Source organism: Penicillium manginii, assembly GCF_028828005.1.
Source record: "Penicillium manginii strain IBT 31320 chromosome Unknown utg000002l:1.0-5564898.0:1.0-5567710.0, whole genome shotgun sequence".
NCBI lineage: Eukaryota > Fungi > Ascomycota > Eurotiomycetes > Eurotiales > Aspergillaceae > Penicillium > Penicillium manginii.
The window spans coordinates 3,990,343-4,011,646 of NW_026643103.1; the positions used below are offsets into that span (position 1 = coordinate 3,990,343).

Here is a 21,304-nt window from a genome sequence, read left to right on the forward strand (position 1 = left end):
AGGTGGTTCAAGGCAGCTACTAGCGTTTCATTAATCAAACCTAACCACTCGTCCCCCCAAACAGGTAGGGCCAAGACCCCTAGACCATTCGGAGCTACGATGCCAGGATGGACTCTTTTCCCAATTATAACCGATCTATTGCGGCAATTGCCCGCTATCCCCTTACAGGGACCCAGCTGATATGACTCGATTCCTAGAATTCTACATCACTACATTCTTCTCTGCAACCCATCTTGGAAGAACACTTGTGTATCAATCTATAGACCCATGCTAATTTCAACAAGAAAAAGAAAAAATGAAGAGGAATCAAAAAGATAAGACTTCACCTAAATACCCTCTTCCATACTTTGATTGGCATCGGTCCGGGGCTCAAATTGGTCGTCTCCCTTACAGGCGGATTCCAATCAGGCGATGGCAAGGCAAAATCAAAGCGATGGATCAAAGAGGCAACCAAAACCGTCTGTTCCAAGTAACTGATATTCCGACCAATACATCCTCGTGCGCCAGTACTGAATGGAATAAAATATGGCTGCAACGATTTGCCCTCTTCTCCCAACCACCGCTCCGGCTTATATGTATCATGATCCTCGAAAATCGACTCTTGGTGATGTACAACATAGGCCGACATACTCACCGAAGTATCTCCGGCCACAAAATCGCCCAAAATAGCCGTTCCCTCCATCGGGGTTCGACGTGGTAAACCGAATATCACCGGCGGAAGCATTCGAAGGCTCTCATCTATGCAGGCACGGAGGTAAGGAAGGTGTTTCACCTTCGAGTACGATGCAACAACCTCATCCTCGTCGAGAACCCCATCAAGCTCACCTCGCAATTTTTCAAGGCATTTTGGGTTCTTCAGCAAGAAGAACATGGAATTCCGCAAGGAGATGGCGGTGGTATCGTGGCCTGCATTCATCATAATGTTGATCTCCGCCACGATTTCACCCCATTCGAGATTATGCGGGTCTCCATTCTTATCCTCCATCATTGCAGTGAAGAAATCATCCAGTTTTTCCCCAGCCAAATACCGATTTAACCGAGTAGTTGCACGATGATAGACAATGCCACCCCAGTCCCCATCCAACTTCCACATCTTTCGATATCCAGATGAGAAGATTTTGCTCATGCGCTTGAATGTCTTGAACCAATCATACGACCAGACAAGTTGATAAGACACGGTGCCCGTAGCACCATGGCACTCGCGGAAAGAAACCTCTTTCACAACCCCATCTTTGCTTTCAGACTTGACCACATCTAATCCCTCATCTAGGAATCCGAGATCCTCGCTAAGTCCGATATTCGCGATCGCGGCCGCGGCGAAAAGGACCGTCCAGTTGCGATAATCAACGGTCAAGTCCTCCTTCGATGGTGTGGTATCAGATAGAAGAGGATCCGTGCAGCGCTTATCAAAGGCCTTGATCACCTTACTAGCAACATTGGCGACCTTGAACTCCCATTCTTCCAGGTTCTTCACCGCATAGGCACTGGATAAAACCTTTCTCTTGCGAGCATGATCTTTCTTATCAACGACATCCGCAAGATGTGCATGTGTGCCTCCAGTCTCGGAATAGAAGCGATCTTTGACACAGTTTGTGCCGTGGCCATAGATGTCCTTTATCGCGCTTGGATCCGAGTAGGAAAGGGCGTTTGGCCCGATGCGGAGGACCGGGTGTTTCTTGTGGGCTTCGAAGAGGTTACGGGAGCGAAATCCCCGTTGTGCTTCGTAGAGAAAAGGAAGATCGGATATTCCTGATAATGCGTAGAAATTTGGATATCTTCGTAGCCCTTTGGGATCGTAGAAATACTTCGCGATTGGTATTACCAGGAAGTATATGACGACAAATAACCCGACTGTGATAGCGTACATCGTGGGAAAGATAATGATCTCGAACCAGATCTTCTCATTTGCATTATACTAAAGAAAGAAATGATTGGAATTTCATTTTCTGATATAGATCTTGAGAGAATGCGGGGTAGTATATCGAAATGCCTGTTTTGTCCTCCCATCGGCGAGAATCTCTTCTTTGGTCAAATTTCGGCGAAGATCGAACAGAACAGGCAATATACGTCGGTCGACAAGTATACCCGGGAGATGCACATGGTTCAAATCGCTCCGAACTGTGCTAACTCTATTTCAGCAGTCCCATGGCGTCGGCGAGCTGATCACGTAGCAGCTGGCCTAAACTCTTCTTTCATTCGGGCGGGGCATGCGGAGCTCACCAGGTTTGTCCACCCACATTGTAGAAGATACCTATTCTGAAGAGTCTAGTACACTGCGTCACACGGTAGCGGGAATTGTTTCCAAAATAAATACATACCTAGCAGAGAAAGGAGCGGCGAAATGGGACATTCCTACGAAATCACGATTTCACAACTGGCGTGGGGCCTGGAAACGGCATATTCCCTTTGAAGGTTCGAATCCAGGCTATAGTATTCCAAAGTTGCTTTCGCTGAATATCTGGTATAGATATCGGAAATAGCAGCCAGACGATGCTAACGGATTTTTTACCTAGACGGCCCCGATATCTCATCGGGAAATTTACGCCGCTAATAACCCAACTTGAACATTTTGATTGATAGACACTTCACGTGCAAAACATACCCTGACTTCATCTATTTTAGTTAAATTTTGGGAGATGACTTATAAGCCAAATAAAACACCAAGCAAAATTCGATCTCGCTTAGCAGACAACCACCTTCCATAAATTCGACAAATACCCAAATCAGCTATTAACCTCTGAGACAGACTTCTCAAGATCCTTTGTCTTCTTCCTGGGCCCAAGTCCAAGTTTTTTTCTCAGATTGAGCTTTCGCACACGCAAAGCCCTCTTCCGTCGGCGCGGGGGGTAGTTAATGGGACTTTCACCACCAGTAAAGATGGCCAAATCATAGATCAAGGCGCCAAACAGTGCACCGCTAATATCAGCACACCACGGCCCCCACACCCACCATGCGTGGTATTCTCGAAACAGTTGTCCACCCCACCCAGCCATAAGGGCAACAAGTCGAGGGCCAAAATCTCTTGCACAATTGAAGCACCTATACGAAATTCCCCAAATTAGCCTGTAACAGCGGTGACGGGAGAATAGTAATGATTTTGGACCGAACTCACCCTCCAGTATTATATCCCAAAGCAAGAACAACAACTGAAATGAGAATTCCCAAGATAAAAGCCTGCATACCCGCACCAGGGGGTGCATTAGTATCATCACCAAGGGCAACAATAGCGCCGAACAAGATCGCACTGCCAAGAAACTCCGTGAAGAACGCCGTAGCAGGGTGCACGAAAGATTTCGGTGATGTGATCATGGCTTGGGCAGCGACACTGGCGTTCTGTGGAAGGTTTGACGCAGCAGCAACCTCGAGGATTGCGTCGTGATAGATTGCGTAGGCGATGCCACCGGCCGTGATAGCTCCGAGGAGTTGCGCCGCTATGTATTGGATGCACTTTTTGGCGGGGAAGCCTCGGAATACAGACATTGCGATTGAGAAGGCTGGGTTTAGGTGGCCTCCTGATATACCACCCGTGATGTAGATTGCTGCCATAAATCCGAAGCCCCAGGCTAAGCTTTGCGAGGTGTAGCTTCCTGCTTGACTGGATGAGGTGAAGTTCGATAACGTTGCGCATAGTCCGATTGTCATTGCAACGGTTGTCTGCGGAGGGAATTGTTAGATCAATCTTGTCAACTGGTACATCATCGCAGTCAGTTCTGTGTGTACATACCCCAAGCCACTCAGCCAATGGTTCCCGGAGATAATGGCGGATTCGACTCCAGCTATTGAAGAATCCGTCTTCGCATTTATCCTGAGCGTTGTCGCCAGCAGCCCCATGCCCATTTTTCATGCTCTCTTTATCCTCTTTTCGATCTTCTGGTAGTGTATCATGCTGCATGCCCGGCCGAACGATATGAGGGAGCGGCTGAGCCAGACTCCACGTAGGGCTCTCATTCTGCTTTCCATATTGCGGGTTGTGCTCCATGTACTGGTCGCCAATGTATGCGTTACTAGCCGGGTTATGCGCGCCAGGGCCGGCTAGACTGAAAGTCGGATTATTTCCACTACCTTCATTCTTGCTTCCAACCTCTTGGGTACCGCTAGGTGCTTCGTATTCTGGAAAATCACCATCCGCAACTTCAGAGTGATGAGGCTGATTTTAGCGGATCCTTTATTTAGGTTATTTAGGGTTGCAGCTTACCGCCATCTGGGCCGTCTTGGCCACGATCCTTTGAGGAACTCATTACAGTGCCGAAATCTGCGTGAAAGTCCCCAGAGAAATGACAGAGTGAAGTCCTTTTTTACTTTCTGCTTTCCAGACTCTGGAATTGTCAAATTTATGTGGAACTCGACAGGTGTCAAAGCTGGATCGCAATCTTGAAAACTTACGTCACTACTGGAATTTGCATCATGGGTGGGCCCTATGGATCCCCAGACCCTGATTACGTTAAGCACCAATTGCTTCTCCCAGACTGATGAAAGCTTGGTTGAGTCCAAATTACTCGATGAAATAATTGACGAGAGAAAGTGACACCAATCGCCGTCATCGGTGCGGCTTGCACCAAGCGAAGAAGTTGAGAATTACCCCGGCCGAGGCAAATTGCTTAGGATAGAATTTAGATAGTAACGACTAGTAGTCTACATCTACGATGGGAAAATTGAAGCAGAATTTCATATGAAACCTATTGTATCAACAGGTGTTATGCCATTTGCACATTGAGAAATAGACCCATAACCTAATCGACGGCTCACAGATAAAAATTGAAGTCCCATCTTTTCCCCACACAAACGCCATCGCTGGACCAGCTGGATGGGAATCACAAAGAGATTGAAAAAGAAAACAGGAAAAAGAAATCCGAATGGGGCTATCGCTGGAAACGAGGAAACCGGACAGGAAAAAAAAAAGAAAAAAAACGGGAGAGTCCCGCGCTGGGTATGGTACACACGCTTCGCCCTTCCCCTTAAATGAAAAAAAAAAGAAAAGTGAAAAGAAAGAAAGTCGAAGACTGCAAAAGAATGAAAATGGGAAGAGAGAAGCAAGGAAAAAAACCCCCATATTTACGCCAGAAGAGCCGCCGAATATGAGAACGAAAAAGCAATAGGTTGTCATGACATCCATCAGTCTTCACATCACCAGCCCCAGAGAAGGGAGAGGCATTTCCATTATCAGCAGTGTTTCATCATCCTCATGCTGTAGGGGCAATTGGAAGAGGAGCGAAGCTAGTTCCATCCTTCTGCTGACGATCGAGGCTTTCCCAGTCGACTTGCACGCCAGGGATCACATCCGGCCCATCCTTGAGCATGATCTCGGGTGGAATATTCATCCAGTCGGCAGTGGCCAGGGTGGTATCTTCATCCCAAGGCACCCAGTCACTCCAAACAACGCCGTCTTTGACGTCACCTTTACCCTCATCCTTGGGCGTCAGAGTTGCTAGAGCAATGTCCCATGAGTCGGGAGTGTCCTCGGTTTGATCCTGAGTAAACATGTCTGTGTTCATGAATTCGTCGAAGGGGTCATAACCAAGACCACGGCGTCTGCATTCCGAGAAAACAGGGGTGAAGGAGTCGTGGACAGTACCCAAGGACATTGGACATTCTGACCATAGATCCTTGGCCTCGCCATCTTGGATAGTGTGCTTCTGGACCTCTTTTCCGGGAGAAGGCTTGATAGTCTTAGTAGGTTGATTGGGTGTGAGCTGTTGAGCTGGGGTTGCCGGTGATGCACCCTTGGCTCCGAGTTGGCTAGTAACACGAGCCATAGGCGTAGTGCTGGCAGTAACTGGAGTAGCGAGACCATGCTTGACTGGCGATGCAACACTTGGTTTGTTGACGGGGGTCATGGCGGGAGGGAGACCCGTAGTATGGTTGGGTTTAATCGGCTGACCACTCGCGTCCAAGCCCAGACCCATCGAAATGCTTTCGAGATAGAATTGAAGAGGGTCTTCGATATTTTCTTCCTCTTGTGGTTGATGGTCGTTCTCGACGTGTTTGTCGAGGGCGGCTTGGGTGGCGAAGCCTTGGAAGTGGTGCTGACACTCAACCACGCTGCATTTGAAAGCAGCAGCGAGAGCAGCAGCTGTCGTCTTCGCATCGGCCACGGCCTGCTTGGACTTGGCAGCTGCGCCCGGTGCAGTAGTAGTGGCTTGAACAGGCGAAGCAGTGGGACCAGCGTGAGATTGCTTGCGCTTTTTGGGAGGAGGCAGCTTGAGCTTCTCGGGCACAAGAGCTCCAGGTCCATAGGCGTGAGGAATTCCGGAAGGTGATGGTGCTCCGAATGGAGCGGCAGGGTGTGTCGCAGATTGTTCAGAGGGACGGCGAGTACGAAGGGCTTCTTCTTGCTGCGCCTGCAACTGCTGAAGGTTAGATGCATTCAGTTGGGGTGTGCTGCCTGGATTGACTTGGTTCCCGGCGGCGCCCGCAGCACCAGCTTGGTTGCCGTTAGGTCGGGCTTGGTTCATACGAACAATCATGACTTGGAAGAGCTTGCGAATGAAGAGAATCGCACCAGTCAAGTAATCAGGGGTGATAGTAAACTGGTCGTTGACGATCCACTCCTGTGATGGCTTGAACTGCCGCATCAACTGGATGCGCATTGCGAGAAGGTTCTTGACATTTCTCTCCTGGCCCTGCATCTTACCAAAGCCATGTAGAACCAAGACATCCAGGCGGCCCAGTACATCCAAAGAATCCTGGAGTTGCTGGGTCATAATAGCCTTTTGGTCTGGAGAAACGGAGACGGGCTTTGCGGCCGGAGCATTCTTGGAAATTTCGTTGTAAGCCTCCATGATCTTGGGTGGGAGGTGGTTGTTCCAAGCTTCCTCTGCTGCGGCCTTGTTGAGTATTGGCCCCCGGAGCTGGTTTTGCTGCTGGCGCCTCATGTGAGCCTCAACTTGCAATCGCTGCTGAGGACTCATAGCAGCGAATTGTTCTTGTGAGAACGGAACATTTGCCCTTTGTGCGTTAGCTGGAGGAGCTGCTGGCTGTGCTTGTTGGGCTGCCGCGGCTGCAGCTGCAGCTCCAGTATCATCGGTGCTTGGGCGTTTCTTCGAGTTCTGCTTATTTGCAGCAGCTCCCTTCCCAGCCTTTGCAGTTGCAGCTCCCGTCGGGGGCTTCGCGGCCACCGCTGGCGTGTCAACTGCAGATGGCTGTGGCTGGGCCATGGGGGGGTGGCTTGACTTGCTGGTTGTTTTGAGGTTGAGGAATCTGGGGCTGGGCAATTGGTTGATTTTGCCCAGATGCCATGTTTGCGTTTGCGCTCAACTGTTGAGCCTGGGCTCGTTGGTGCGCGGTCTGGATTAGGATTTGTCTCTGTCGGTTTCGGAGGATTTCGCGGATTTGATCATCGGTATACGACTGAGACTGAACTCCCAGCTTTTGGCGAGCCAAGTGGATATCTTGGGCAGTGATAGGCCGCATGGGTGGCATGTTGCCTGGCTGTCCAGGTTGTCCAGGTTGGAGGTTCTGTGCATTCTGCACTTGACCCTGGGGTACTTGTTGGAACGGATTCTTCATGACTCCCTGGCCTTGGTTTTGTCTGTTAGGGTCCTTTGCTTGAACACTGAGAATCTGAGCAAAGTGGAGCTTTTGAAGTGTTAGAAGCTTGTTTGGATCAATTCCAGTTGCGGCTTGTGAGTTTGAGGAGACCCATTGCTTCAGCTGGCCCCAAGTCTTGATGTTCTTCGGAACCTGCGAATTGTTGGTGAGCAGAGACTGCGGGAAAGGTGCTTGGTCCATTTGTGTAGTTTGCTCCGGGGTCATCTCCATGCCATTGTTCTGTTGCCGCAGCATCTGAAGTCTGCTCATCTCATTCTGTTGAGCTCGTTGCATGTGTTGCTGCTGTTGGGGTGTCAATTGCTGGCCGCCTGGAAGTTGCTGCGGACCCCCGGCATTCATTCCCTGCGGCATGCTAATGGAATTTCTCATGCGAGGATTATTTCCCATCTGACCGTTGAACATCCCAGGAACCTGACCAGGTTGGGTCACTTTCTGTTGAAGACCACCAGGTTGTTGACCAGGGTTGTTTGCTCGTTGCATATTATTGGCCAGAGCTGCGCGACGCTGGTTCAACAAGAATGCATGGAGTTGCTCGTTGGACATCGCGTTCAGTTGTTCCTGGACCGCCTGTGGAAGATTTGCAGGAATCTGTGGTCGACCTTGCATGCCAGGCTGAGGAGCGCCACCCTGGGCACCACCGGGATGCTGGCCCATGTTGGGAGGTCGCGACGCAGGTCGGGACTGAGCAGGCATCTGAACTGGAGACATTTGACCCGGGGCCATCGGCTGGTTCAGCATATTCATACCCGGGCTTCCTTGGCCAAGATGAGACTGCGCCTGAGCATTTTGGCCCGACATCGCCATCTGAGCTTTCTGCGCGGCTTGGGCTCGAGCCTGGGCCTGGGCCTGGGCCTGGGCCTGAGCTTGGGCCTGTTGATTTGGAAATTGCATCCGTCCCTGGGGACCATTTGAGCCAGTTTGTTGCATGTGCTGTTGGTTGAATATCTGGGGATCGACGCCTGCACCATTCATGTTCGCCTGGCCATTCTGACCCATCTGCTGCGAGAACATGTTCTGATTATTGGGGAATGGCGCCTGGTTCATCTGCGATGAGCTGGCGGGAACCACAAGCTGCCCAGCTTCCTGTGAACGCAAACCATCGGCTTGCTGGCCCTGTATATTTTCCACATTTCCAATGAAGGCGTTGTTGGGATCAAGCGATTGGCCAGGGCTACCCGAGAACCCATTGTTTCGTTGGAGGTTCATCATGTTTTGGAACATCTGTCGTTGTTGTTGATTCATCATCGCCGGATCCCCCATCATAGCAGCACTGTTCGGATCCATGCCGGCATTCGGTGCGCGGCCCAGCTCCTTCGCACGTTTGTGGCGTCGAAGTTGGGTCAGTGCTTGAGAGCGGAAAAAGTATGTCATCGGATCCATGTTTTTGCGTGCTAAGTATTGACGTTGATCTGGGTTCATGTTCGACAGGTTGAGCTTGATCTTCTCCATATCCTCGGGTGATGTCTTCGAGAGCATTTGATTGGCGAGTCGAGAAACGTGTTCGAGTTCTTGTGCAGAGAGGTTGTTGAGGTCGTCCGGGAGGGGGGCGTTGCCGGGACGTTGCTGCGCCCGTTGAGCCTGTTGTTGTTGGAGCATCGCAGACTGCTGTTGTTGACGTTGTTGCATTAAGACCTGTTGGTTTGGGTCGTTCATTCCCATGCCCATCGCCATCTGAGGCTGGCCAGGGACAGGAGAAGTCTGCATGCCTCGACCCATCTGAGGAGGAAAACCACCTTGCATTTGGTTCTGCATACCGCCTGCCATCATACCACCTTGAATAGCGACCGCGGCTTGTCTCTGTCGGGTGTCTTTGATGTGTAGGAGCTTCTCGTTACATTCTTTTTCGTAATCGCTCTGCAGAGAGAAAGGATAGAAGTTAGTGAGGGGTGTTCTGATGTATCCGAAAGAGAAGAAAGAGGCGACGGCGATGATGAGAAATGTGATGAGATGGAGGGGAGATGGGACAAGAAGAGTTGGTGAAGGTGGTTGAAAGGGATGCGATGAAAGACGAACCTTCTCGGTCGCCTTCTGAAAGGCCTTCTGTTCAAAACTGACAGCTGCCTGGGCTGCTTGGTTCAGATCGATTCGAGGTTGAATCAGACGAAGTGAGGTGATCCTAAGACAATAAAAGGAAAAAGGAAAAAGGTCAGCGAGGTCAAGGTAACAAAGGATAAAGGTGCAGGCCAGGGCCTTGGGGTTTCCATGGTTCGTGGGGGGGGATGACAACTTACATCTGGTAAACATTCATGGCTCGAGTCTTAATGGGCACATCGGCCTTCCATCCACCAAACGGGCCCTGGTTCGCGAGGATCTGAGCAACATGGCCCATGATGAGTTGGGCACCCTCCTTGTTTTGTTGCGGCGGCATATTCGGTTTGACGACCCCGGGCATGCCCCCGCCAGGGTTGGGAAACTGGGCGGGATTCATGATCGAGGCCCCATCAATGGGGAGGGAGCAGACCGCGAAGGGGAATCGTTGCGGTCAGCATTCGCCGGGTCGCCACGTTGCGAAGGTCGGGGAGATGGTCGTCGGAGGGGAGGCGGAGCGAGAGAGGGAAAGAAAGAGTAGAGATGGCAAGAATGGGAAAAAGAATCGAAAAAGAGAAGGAATTACAACGGGTGGTTGCGAACCGATGCAGGGTCGGAATCCTTCAAGGTCGCAGATCGGCGGGAAAAAAAAGGACGCCGGTGCTGGTGTGGAACCGGTGGTGAGTCGAGTCGATCAGGGAGGGTGGGGATGAATTCAAAATGGCCCAAACGGAGGGCGGGAGCGAGCAAGAGGCAGGCGAGCGACCAGCACGGTGGGAAAGCAAGGCGTTCGGGCACCAGCGTCAATTGGATGCAATTCGCTGACGAAAGCCTGGGTGTGGCTTGGAGCGAATGAGGACGATGGGCGCAATTGTAGGGGTGGATGGGATCCGTGACAGGGATGCTGCAGCTTGTCAAGTCGCACCGGAGGTTCTCTGGCGGATGTCGTGAGCAACTGACAAGAGGGACAGTTGGCTTAAAATCCAGCAGAACAGACGAACTCGGAATTGACCCAGGTAGGAAAAGGCTTACCAGGTGGATTTCCAGGGGAGATGAAGAGGGCACGCTGGGACACACTTGAACAGGGATAGTGTTTCAAGGTGCACAGGACTCTTTTCTCCGTTGGTTTGTGGAGGAGGGGTGAGAGGCGAAGTGGAGCGGAGGAAGAGGGGAGGAGAGAGAGGGGGGAGGGGGGGTTTGGGATGGAAGTGACAAAGGAAGAAAAAGAGAGTAGCAGAGCAAAAGGCAACACGAGGCAGTAGAGAGGCCAATGGAAAGGTCGAAAGGTACAGAGCACGGATTGAATTGAGGAATGGTGAATGCGAAGGTCACAAGGCTCAGGTACTCAATGCGGTGGATCACGGGATTCTTACGTATACTGAGTATAGCAGAGGATGGTTATAGTATACTATACTACTAGTATTGTATCCTAGGCAGTAGTATAGTATACAAGTACAATAAGTAGTACTTGGGTATTCAGATATACTATATCTACAATATACCAATAGCAGGACTCCGTACATCTACATCCCATATGTACAATCCCCAGGCGTCGTCATAATTGTGGATCTGTTTCACGCGACAACCAGGCTGATGGCGTACGGTAGTTAGTAGTTGTATAGTAACTAACTAGTAGTTAATTATGTACGGTACACTACTACTAGTATACTATATAGTACTCTGTAATATCATCTACACTTTCGACATTAGAGTAATTCCTAAAATTTCCAAAATATATTCAGGTACAGTACTTCTGCCACTACTTTACTTGATTACTCTCATTCTGACTGATCCCCATTGATCGACAACTTCTGACCCTGGCCTGATCCGGCCGCGCCTATTGGCCCGGATGCCTTCTAAAGTATTTGATACTTCTATTCCCACCAAATTAACTAGTACCCACAAGTATTTTCTACCGCTCAAGCTTAAGTCAGCCAATCCCCTGGGAACGTCAACTGTGTTTCTATATTCGATCGGCCTCGTCATCCTTTTTCTCCTACTCCTCACGCCATGAAAACCACTTGAACGTCCTCCATTTCTTCTTCCTCTCCTTTTCTTTGATTTGGATCGTCTCCCCTCCACCATGATTTCCGTTTCCTTGCCGACCGTCTCGGTCGGCTCTAACATCTTCTTCGCTCTCGCTCTCTGTCTCATCTCCCTCTTGGTCCTCTTTCTCTTGCGCCGTTTCCTCACCCTGCGCGCCACTCCCGCCTATTTGATATTCCCAATCTTCTTCGCCCTCGCCCTCCCTGCCAGTGTCATCCTTCTCGTTCCCATCGACTTGGCCTCGAGTTCCCGCGATGGCAGCGGGGCCAAGGCAATCTGGTTGCCGGACCGCGTGGTTCTCGTCTGTTGGCGCATTGCCTACTGGCTGATCTTTGTTCTCACTTGGTACGGATTAGATCGACCACCATTTTTTACTCCAATGAGACTGAACTGATATTGGTATATTCAGGGCTATCCTTCCTCTTCTCGGCGAATATGTCGACTCCGGATATCGTGAACCCAAGGCCCGCATCATATACTCCCTCCGCTCCAACGCTCGCTACCAATTGACCGTCCTGGGGTGTGCAACAGTCGGACTGGTATACGTCGTCATCTCCAATGGTTTTGATTTCCGCTCCATCAAGGGTGTCGTCATGGCTGCAGCCTACGTCTGGGGTCTTGTGCTTGCCATCTACCTGATGGGTCACGGCTTGGTTGCCATTCCACGGAATCTCTTCCGCAATGCTAATGTCAGCGGTCGCCTGCGACGAATTCAAGCACATGCCCCGAAGGTACATGATCGACTGATGGACGCGGTCAACGAGCTGGAGAGCCTCAACTCCCAGGTCGCCCAGCTGCAGAAACGCAAAACCGGAACTGCTCGCGACTTCCAAGAATGGATCGAAGACCTCTCTGAGACCCCCGGGGATTCCGATGTCCGCGCTCCTATCCTCGAATCTGCCGAAACCTCCGGCACTGTGCCTTCGGTCATCACAGAACGGTACCTGGCTGATATGACGAGACGCCTGCAGCGCGCCCGACACATGAAGGCTCGCTTTGTGGATGAGTGGGATCGTGTCGTTCAGTCTGCCACAGATCTCCAGTCTATTATCAACTCTGCCGCCTCAAAGAAGCTCGATTTTGGTGCTGCCCCGCGTCGGTCATCTTGCCTCCCGCGGATGAAATTCTTGACTCCCTATATGCGCTATCATCTCTACTCGAACGTCATACCGACTCTGAGGCTCGCCTTTGGTGCTTTTTTTGCAGTGGTTTCGGGCTGCATCGTTTGGTCTGAGTTGATTAAGTCTTTGGCCCCATCTGTATCGGCCATCACATTGACTGTGGTTCCGCATTGGAAGGACGAGAAACCAGTTGGATTTTGGAGCCAAGTCATAGCCTCTGCCTGGCTTCTCTACATGTGTTCCGCCGCGCTCGTCGGTGTGAACGATGCGAAAGTTTGGGGCAACCGTGCCCTCGTACGCCGCAATACCTACGGCGAAAGTGCCTGTTGGTACGCCAGCTTGGTGGCTCGACTGACCGTGCCGATCGCATACAATTTCTTGACCTTCTTGCCAAAAGACTTCCGCCGGACCACCACCTTCTACGAGTTCCTCGGACAGCTAATTAACCTCACCCCCCCTGGGCAAGGGATTTGATTTCATCTTCCCCATCTTCATCCTCATCCCCGTTTGCGCCACCCTGTTCAACCTCTACGGCCGCATCAAGAATGTTTTCGGTTTCGGTCTTTCTGATGATGAGGATGACGTGGAGAACAACCCCTCCGGCTTCGGAATGGGTGGCTGGCGCGAAGGCCGTGATCTAATCGAACGCGAGATGAATGGTTTCGGTTCTTTGGCCGTGTCCTCCCGCGGCGCCCGATCGACCTGGGCATCGGACCGCAGTGACGATGGCTCAAATGGCTCGTCCCGACTACGCGTTCCCGCGGCGGAGGGCTCCCGATCTCCCCGACCTGCCCAGTCACAAAGACCCATGACTGCCCCTCAAGTCGTCGACAACGAGCAAGAGGAAGAAGAGAACTTCTTCCAGTCCTTCGCGCACCGCATGCGAAACACTTTTGAAACCGCCAACAAACCCCAGTGGATTGAAAACGCTCATCTTCCTCGCTGGATGTCTGGCGATAACAACACCACTGAGGAAGGTGGGATTACGAGATTATTCGGCGGTAGCGCTGTGCCTGGTCGCCTGCGGCTAGGCTAGGCTGCCTTCTCTCTCTCTCTCTCTCTTTTTGTACTGCATAGAACACGGTGTTTGGGTTTGCTCCGTTTTTGCTGCTGGACAGCGTAATATAGAACCTACCTCATTTGTACATATCATGTTTTTCTTATTCTTCTAGTATACCTAGACCAAATGGCTTATATGTGTATTTATCTTTACCATTCGTTAGGATACTAGCAAACAGGTAGTCCGAGTCTTTCAAACACGACTTCCAACTTGAAGATTTGAGATCCCCGAAACCTATAGGCATTCTTTACTTGTTGGGTGAGTAGGACTACAAGATACTTGAAGCTTCCGGTTCCAATCGAATGCCAGTGACATCAAAAGTACTCCAATTACCTACCAAGAAGCTCCGAGTCTTTCTAGGAAATAAGACAGACCCCAATGGTCTTTGAGCACCTGGGCAGTGGCTGGCTGGGTCGAGGAATACGCGTAAGTATTTACATGACCTTCAACGCCCCTTACGTCGTGAGGGGAAGCTCAACAAAACTGAAATTCGGAATCGGAATAAAGGACCCCAGCTCTACCAACGTGCTACTGCAAGTGACCTGCAAGCAATAAGACACCGAGCCGCACTCCCTTGCTTCAAGTGAGCGTGGTGAAAACAGGTTTTCTATCCATTGACTAAGCGGCCAATCGATGCAGGTCTCGTACATGGCCTTTGGTTGTTTTGGCTTTTAAGTCAATATCACCTTGATATTCGCCCAAGACAAGTAGCTGGTGAAGTTAATTTATTGGACCTAAATTCTCAAAATTCGCCACCTACTATAACTACCCTTCGGCTTGAAAAAGAAAGAGGTCAACATTATCACTATTGTATAACTAGTGGTAAAATACTACTTCGCGTAGCTTTCATGCCAATTCGATCATTCCGAGGTTCCCTCTGGGTTTATACGAATTGCATATTTGGCCTTTCCAACCAATCAAAAAAGTTCGTTCGAACCCAGTAACCTGATTGGCCTTTCTCATTTTGACCATTCGACATATTCTCCTTCATTGGATTCATTGTCACGCTCCGCCACACGGACGACGTAGCCCCTCGACTTAGATCCGGGTTCTCCTCTTCGAACACTCCACCAAACTCCTTTGCCTGATCTAAATAGAAGTCGAACGCCGTTGGAGATGGAAACAGCATAAATTTACAGCCGCGGGAATCAAGAGTGCGAAAGAGCTCGTCTACTCGTTCGAGGACCTTTTCAAGCCGAGCCATCACGAGATCACGAGGAGGCTTCGTCCCGAGGGAAAATGTTATTTTTTCAGTCCATCAGGACCAGAATTATGTCTTTACAAAGACAGAAACTGGTCTGTATCAAGGAAATTATAGCATTGAACGCAGCCCAGGTAGTTTCCTCGATTTCGATAGAGGCGGAGCTCTGGTTAGCTGTTGGATATAAATATGGGAGATCGCAGAAAATATTAGATGAATGAGTGCAAATTTGACTTTGGGGGGATACAAAGTCTACACCAGTGATATATCTGTTTTGATTAGACTATATTCCAGGACGTGGTGGCATCTTTCGGAGAACTCACTTCAATCTCCTTCGATTCAGAGCCCAGGAAAGTCTGTCATTCGGAGAAAGCGCGGGGTGCAAAGCACATTCGATTGTAGTGTCCTATAAAGTAGAGATTGAACCCTGAGTAGGCTCGCTTTCTCTTGCAGGTATTTTTATTATGGGGCTCCAGGGTTTTGAACCGCTTTTCCGGCAAAGGTCACTCGAGCGTGTCACGTTAAGCTGGATAACGCCTGAACGGTAGGGGTGAAGGCACTTTTTGATTGGTATCTGGTCTCGAAATTCACGCATAATGCAAACAACTTGAAACAAGGCAGTTGACGTGGGAGGCAATGAAACAGTGAAGACATAAATAAGATGAGATCGAAAGCCACCAAAAATGTAACATCGGTGGAGCTCTGCGGAGGAGGCCTCTAGCCTAATTGGGAATAGCACGGTATATGCAATACTACTAGTAGAAAACGGTGATGAACTGCGAACTTTTATAGAGCACGACTCGTTAAAAGATGTTAATCTTGCTACAATACTAGCTCCTTCGCGGTATTGACGATTAATCTAAATTGCCTATCTAAATAAATGACCATCAGTCACGATAAGATTGTACTTGTCCGGGGTACTACCAGCGCGGGGCTAGTCCTCTTTAGGAGATAGTTCCATTTCCAGGTTGTCCGAACAGGCTTAGTTGTTTTGAACCATGAAATATGCTTGAACTTGAATAAGTCTAAATTTACTCGCTGGCTTTATTTGTAGTCTGTGCTAACAAACTAACGCATCATAATTCTACTAGTATGCTCGAGTATTTTCTCTCCTCGACTATGAATCTCAACTATGCTTTGTGCGAGATGAATTTCTTTCTGAAGGAGCTCGCTCTACCCTCTAGAGCCCTTCCACCGGCCCTCATAAAACCATGGTATCTTTCTGATAATTACAAACTTCACACTTATTGCAGGCTAAGTGGCGGTTGTTGCGGTCGAACTTGCGGCTGTTGCACAAAGCGCTTACAAGTACCATTAGCCCGTCTATCAATGTCAGGTATAAGTGGGCATTGCTCCTGGGGATGTCGCTGCTGTATGAAAAGAAAAGGCTTTCTAAATTACTACAATCAGTGGCCGAAAGAAGGAAGCCTTTTTGAACAACAATATAAGGATGCGCCTGAGAGCGACAATCCGACCGTTCTGCTTTACCTGGCGCACGCTTACGTCAGTCCAAAGCCTATGCCACAACTGGCTCCAAGCCAGGCATCAGATAATACTTCTATGGGGCATGTAAAATCCAATCCCTCGAAACCAGGTCCAAGCAATAATACGAAAGCCGCATTTAGCAAAACCAGTCAAAATGATGGTACGGACGGAGCATCTTACTTTGCTCCGCCACCATATGAGCATAACGTGGACGGTGATCGCGATACGATAGAGGAAAGCCTCCCCCCCCCAGAATACTCGTTGATGAACGAAATTCTGCCACCGCGATAGGTACTTCAACCAACGTAGGAGCTACTAGTACACTTCCCTGGTTGAAATGATCTCTGAAAACGTGCAGATAGTCGGGATGTTATCTAGCTTTTCTTTTCCCAATCTCTTCAAGTTGCTTTATGCTAAGAATACGAAGTGATAGTGTTGAATTGGGAATAAGAATTGAATTTAAGCTGTAGATAAGAAGCTATTTCTGCGCATCCAAAGGGGCAAGTAACACTCCGAGTCTTCAAACTTGAATTCCATAGTCTAGCTTATCTTCGAAAAGCCAAGACGGATTTGATTGTCTTTTCATACTAGAGACCAGAGTAACAAATGAAACTATTTATAGTTTTCATTCCTAGTCACAGCTAGGAATGTCAAAGACCATAATTGCCGAATATTGGATTCTGGAAAGATTTAGTATCTATAAAAGGCTAATTGACAGCACAATTGAGGAGATCACTTACCAGTCTGGCCTCCAACGCCAGGCGGGGCAGGCAATACGCCCAAAGGCGTGACTTTGAAGGAATCATTTCGATAAACCCAAGACCAGACTTCACCGGAGAGTTGGTCCTCGTTCTTCTCAATAGAGTCCCACAGAACGTTATACGCAGCCTGCACATTTTTAAAAACGGAATCATCTGTGCAGAAATCCGGAGTAGGCATCACTGATTTCGAATTATGGCCCCTCTTCGCAGTTTCAGAGCTGATCGAGAAGTTCGAAGTGACCTCGCATCGTCCAAGCTGCAGCTCTAGTCCCCTGGCCATCATTGCAAGCTGCCACGACCATACAACCGTGCCGTGATATGCCCCGGTTGTAAAGTTCTGCGCGTATACAGGGTCCTCTCCAAACGCAGGGTTTGCGACGATCATCCCAACGTCAGTCATCAGACCAGCTGGGAAAGTGCGGCGGATATTTGTGGCAGAGTTATTCAAGAAGGGAGTGAGTTGTTCATCGTTTGTAGTGTTGAGAAGGAAATGACGGAAACAATCATCAGTATTCATGACTTCTACCTTGGACAGATTGTTATTTCCTTCCAGAGCAACAGCATGGAACATAACATCTGTATCGATGGCGGAAGATTGGTTCGGTCCTGCAAAATGGTCATTTGAGTAGGATGTGACCAAAGACTTGGCCTTCGACTTGGGAATGGTCACGCTGAAGAAGTCCAGTGTTTTATCTTCCCAGATCTTCGCGTATTTATCTGCAAGAGAGCCCCAGTGTTTTCTGCGTGGGAGTATACCCGCGCGAGACAGGGCTGCGATAGATCGGAGACCTGCTGGCACAAGCGCTGTATTCACATCGTAAGGAATGCGGCCTCCGCCAAGGCCTGAAAATATTATTAGCGAGGTTTGGGTCTCAAATTGGAAATGAAATCATACCATATGTGCTATCTCTCCATTCACCAACAACTTGACCATCATGAAGGCGAATGAGATTTTCCTTCGTTTGGTTATGCACGAAAGGTCCAGCAAGACGCATGATTCTCTCCGCATTGGTTAGGGCTAAATCCCCCCCAAGTCAAGTTCTTGTTTGCTGGGTTGACTGAGCCTGCAGTAGTACTGAGAAGAAAAGTCAGATATTGTTTCCATATCATCGGGTGTAGTGTGGGTCATCTACTTGAAGAACTTAGCAGCTCTCTTTTGGCCGATTGGATTTTCCACAAAATATCGCTGCATCAAGACGGGGAGATAGTAATCGGAGTCAACCTAATAGAATGATCAGCATTTTAAAGGACAAAATTAGTTTAGAATATCATGGTATGTACCATCTTGTAATCGCAACCCATGGCGGTACTCGTGATATTCTCCTGGGCATTGGTCCAAGTCGCGTAGTCTCTGTATGATACTTAATAAGCACTCTCAATTTCAACTTAACAGAAGAACTTGAAGATACTAACCCAATTGTCTCCTCATGACAAACAGTTCCGTCGGTTCGATTGATTCTCTCCAGAACTGCACCAATAACAGCCTCCGTAGCACTTCCCTCGCCATAGCTCAAAACAGGCTCTAGTAGTAAAGTTGCGATCATCGAATCCCGACCAAAGTATGTCAGGAAACGCCACGCGCCCGCCATAAGCTTCTCCGAGTACGACAAGAACGAAAGAGCAGTCGTCTGACCTGACATAGTCTTAGCCAGGACACTTGATGCATTGTTTAGTACCGCGCTGGGCTTTAGCGGTGTAAGCTGCGGGTAATTAATTGTCGCCGAGAAGAGGTAATCGCCAGCCTCGAAGGCGACAGCACGGTTATCCAAAGAGACGCCGCCTTCATTCTTGGAGGTAGAATTGCTCCAAGGCTGAAATTTCAGGGTTGTCATCGTGGTGTTGTCCAGCCAGGTACGCTGTAGCGAGACGCTCCCATCGCTTGAAGAGAAATTGACTGCATCTTGAATCTCGGGATAGAGGAGACTAGGGCCTTCAACAAAGTCACGGATCGTACGGATACTTCCCAGAATGGGAACTGTAAGTTTTGCAGACGTATTAAATCGCAAGACACCTTGAATTCCGACGTGGGGAGGTCCCTTGGAGGATGCATTGTAGACTGGGCTCAGAGGGTGGGAATCGGTAGAGTTGATGAGCTCAATCGCCAGTGTGCCATTTTCGCCTTTCTGTGGTGCGAAATATGCGCAGGCACCACTATCTCCAGCTGGCCACGCTATAATGAGACGTGGTCCGATGATTGAAAGATTGCTGTCTGGAAGCGGACTGGTGACGACGGCCTGGGCAGCGACATTGCAGTCTGTGTAGAAATAGTTCTTGTAGGGCAAGTCGTCCAGCGATAGCTTGGAGGCTGGACTGGGGCATTTGGGGGCTGTTGATCTAGCATAGATAGCCTGAGATGCCCATTGTTAGACTCGGTGATGTTGTTGGAGGGGTGAAAAACCGCCACTTGCCGCATCATCACTTTCCGCAACCGCCCTTGCGGATGCACTCAAAGCACCTAGTAGGTGCAAGATCTGGAGGAACTTCATGATGAGCTCTGCAGAATCGTCTACTAGGAAGATCCAGAGATCTTTAAGTAGTTACAATGCATTGATCGGCAATGTCGTATTGTGCCAGATTATAGACCTTCCTGAAGAAGTTGGGATTGTACGACAAGTGGGTCATCTCCCCACGGGGCTGTGGGGTAATTTTGATCTGAAGGTTTGACATTCCCGATATTTCCCCGTGCCCACAATACTTTCCATGCTGGTTGTGGAATATAAGATAAATTGAAGCGAAGAGTTATGCAGCTCGCTATGAAAAGAGAGTATGCCCTTGCAGATTCAATAGATGATGTGTGCAACTTTTCAAACCTCCAGAGGTTCGTCAATGGTATTCTAAGATCATTTTTCGAACATATTTGTAACTGGAATGTGAGAAGACTCGGGTTCTGGGATATAATTACTCAGAACTCTTTTATGATCATGAAATTATAATGATTTAGCCCCAAGGCTACATACTCGACCTTCGGATACGCCAGTGGAGACAATCAAAAGGGTCCTTGCGTAGACCTGCAAGAAACAATACCGCTTTTGAAAAATTATATGTTCTAGAATGCCGAAATTATGCCGCTAGATCTCGGCATTTGCAAAACCCGCGATGACTATTACTCCTTTCGGCAAGCTAGATCTTATAAGAACCCGAAATTATGCCGATAGAAGCTCGGCAGTTTAGCGTGCTCGGGTGGAACTTGCTAAACAGACTCGGAGTTATGACAGCTGGTCTACTCCGTTACAAAGTGGGCATTTATATACTCGATTCCTAGATAAATTAGAAGAGAAGCGAAGAACTCGGAACAGACGATTTATGAATTTATGCTTGGCGGCATACATGGCTTGAAAAAGCCCGAGCAGAAATAATAATTGAGATCAGTCATATATCCGACATCCGAATTTCTCTTTATTAGTAATATCCATGGCTTTTCTAGCCAAAGGTGCCAGCAATAGAGTATCAAACAAGATCTTTCCAAATCATTATCCCCAAAATAACACCACCAAGAAAATGTCCAATCCACTTCCAACGCCATTCACCAAACTCTACGCCTCATGGATCCAAACCGTCAAAGCATCAAATTGCGCAGCAATCTAAACAACAGACCAGCCCATCAGTTTAAGGTTCAGTGCCAATTTATACACCCACCACCCCCGGGGGTCCATTCTCCGATAGTATGAATTCAAACCGACGTACCACTATCCCAATCATCAAAGCCTTCAATCCTTCCCGGTCACTCTGTAGCCCTAGAAGCGCATAGGTCAAGCCTAAAGCTAACTCCCGACCAGCACTCGCATACAAAATGGGGATGGAGGGGTCTGGGGGGATAGCGGGAGACCGAAAAGTCTATATGCAGCTCGTGGAGCGAAGAGGCGACAAAATCCTAGCCCTAGCAAAGACGTCGCGAGGAAGGTAGACGCTGGTGGTAAAGATGACATGGTGTCAGAAGTATACCGTGTTCAAGTTGGGACAGTAATTCTTGGTTGTGAGAGGCGGATGTATAAGATAAGACAGCTATGGTCTGAGAAATTTGGCTGTGACGTCTGCGGCGACTTTTGGTGAAAAG

General features: G+C 49.1%; 6 protein-coding genes across 6 annotated transcripts; 1 reads left to right on the plus strand and 5 right to left on the minus strand.

Annotated features, from left to right (window-relative positions):
- Positions 1 to 322: 322 nt before the first annotated feature.
- Positions 323 to 1,867, minus strand: N7533_002780 (cytochrome P450; the record flags this gene model as incomplete). Its single annotated transcript, XM_057099430.1, has 1 exon — positions 323 to 1,867. One exon carries the CDS (start codon positions 1,865 to 1,867, stop codon positions 323 to 325), a length of 1,545 nt encoding a protein of 514 aa, XP_056964566.1.
- An 856-nt stretch (positions 1,868 to 2,723) lies between these two features.
- On the minus strand, positions 2,724 to 4,238 carry N7533_002781 (MIP/aquaporin family protein; the record flags this gene model as incomplete). The annotated part of the gene is made up of 4 exons (XM_057099431.1): positions 2,724 to 3,039; positions 3,113 to 3,654; positions 3,725 to 4,131; positions 4,196 to 4,238. 4 exons carry the CDS (start codon positions 4,236 to 4,238, stop codon positions 2,724 to 2,726), a joined length of 1,308 nt encoding a protein of 435 aa, XP_056964567.1.
- Positions 4,239 to 5,180: 942 nt separating this feature from the next.
- N7533_002782 (uncharacterized protein) lies at positions 5,181 to 9,976 on the minus strand (the record flags this gene model as incomplete). Its single annotated transcript, XM_057099432.1, has 4 exons — positions 5,181 to 7,203; positions 7,256 to 9,402; positions 9,562 to 9,664; positions 9,780 to 9,976. 4 exons carry the CDS (start codon positions 9,974 to 9,976, stop codon positions 5,181 to 5,183), a joined length of 4,470 nt encoding a protein of 1,489 aa, XP_056964568.1.
- Positions 9,977 to 11,659: 1,683 nt separating this feature from the next.
- N7533_002783 (LMBR1 domain-containing protein) lies at positions 11,660 to 13,779 on the plus strand (the record flags this gene model as incomplete). Its single annotated transcript, XM_057099433.1, has 3 exons — positions 11,660 to 11,967; positions 12,032 to 13,100; positions 13,210 to 13,779. The coding sequence occupies 3 exons, from the start codon at positions 11,660 to 11,662 to the stop codon at positions 13,777 to 13,779; spliced, it is 1,947 nt and encodes a 648-aa protein (XP_056964569.1).
- A 3,442-nt stretch (positions 13,780 to 17,221) lies between these two features.
- Positions 17,222 to 18,245, minus strand: N7533_002784 (uncharacterized protein; the record flags this gene model as incomplete). The annotated part of the gene is made up of 2 exons (XM_057099434.1): positions 17,222 to 18,093; positions 18,146 to 18,245. 2 exons carry the CDS (start codon positions 18,243 to 18,245, stop codon positions 17,222 to 17,224), a joined length of 972 nt encoding a protein of 323 aa, XP_056964570.1.
- Positions 18,246 to 18,379: 134 nt separating this feature from the next.
- N7533_002785 (uncharacterized protein) lies at positions 18,380 to 19,736 on the minus strand (the record flags this gene model as incomplete). Its single annotated transcript, XM_057099435.1, has 4 exons — positions 18,380 to 18,472; positions 18,532 to 18,601; positions 18,664 to 19,598; positions 19,620 to 19,736. The coding sequence occupies 4 exons, from the start codon at positions 19,734 to 19,736 to the stop codon at positions 18,380 to 18,382; spliced, it is 1,215 nt and encodes a 404-aa protein (XP_056964571.1).
- Positions 19,737 to 21,304: the final 1,568 nt, after the last annotated feature.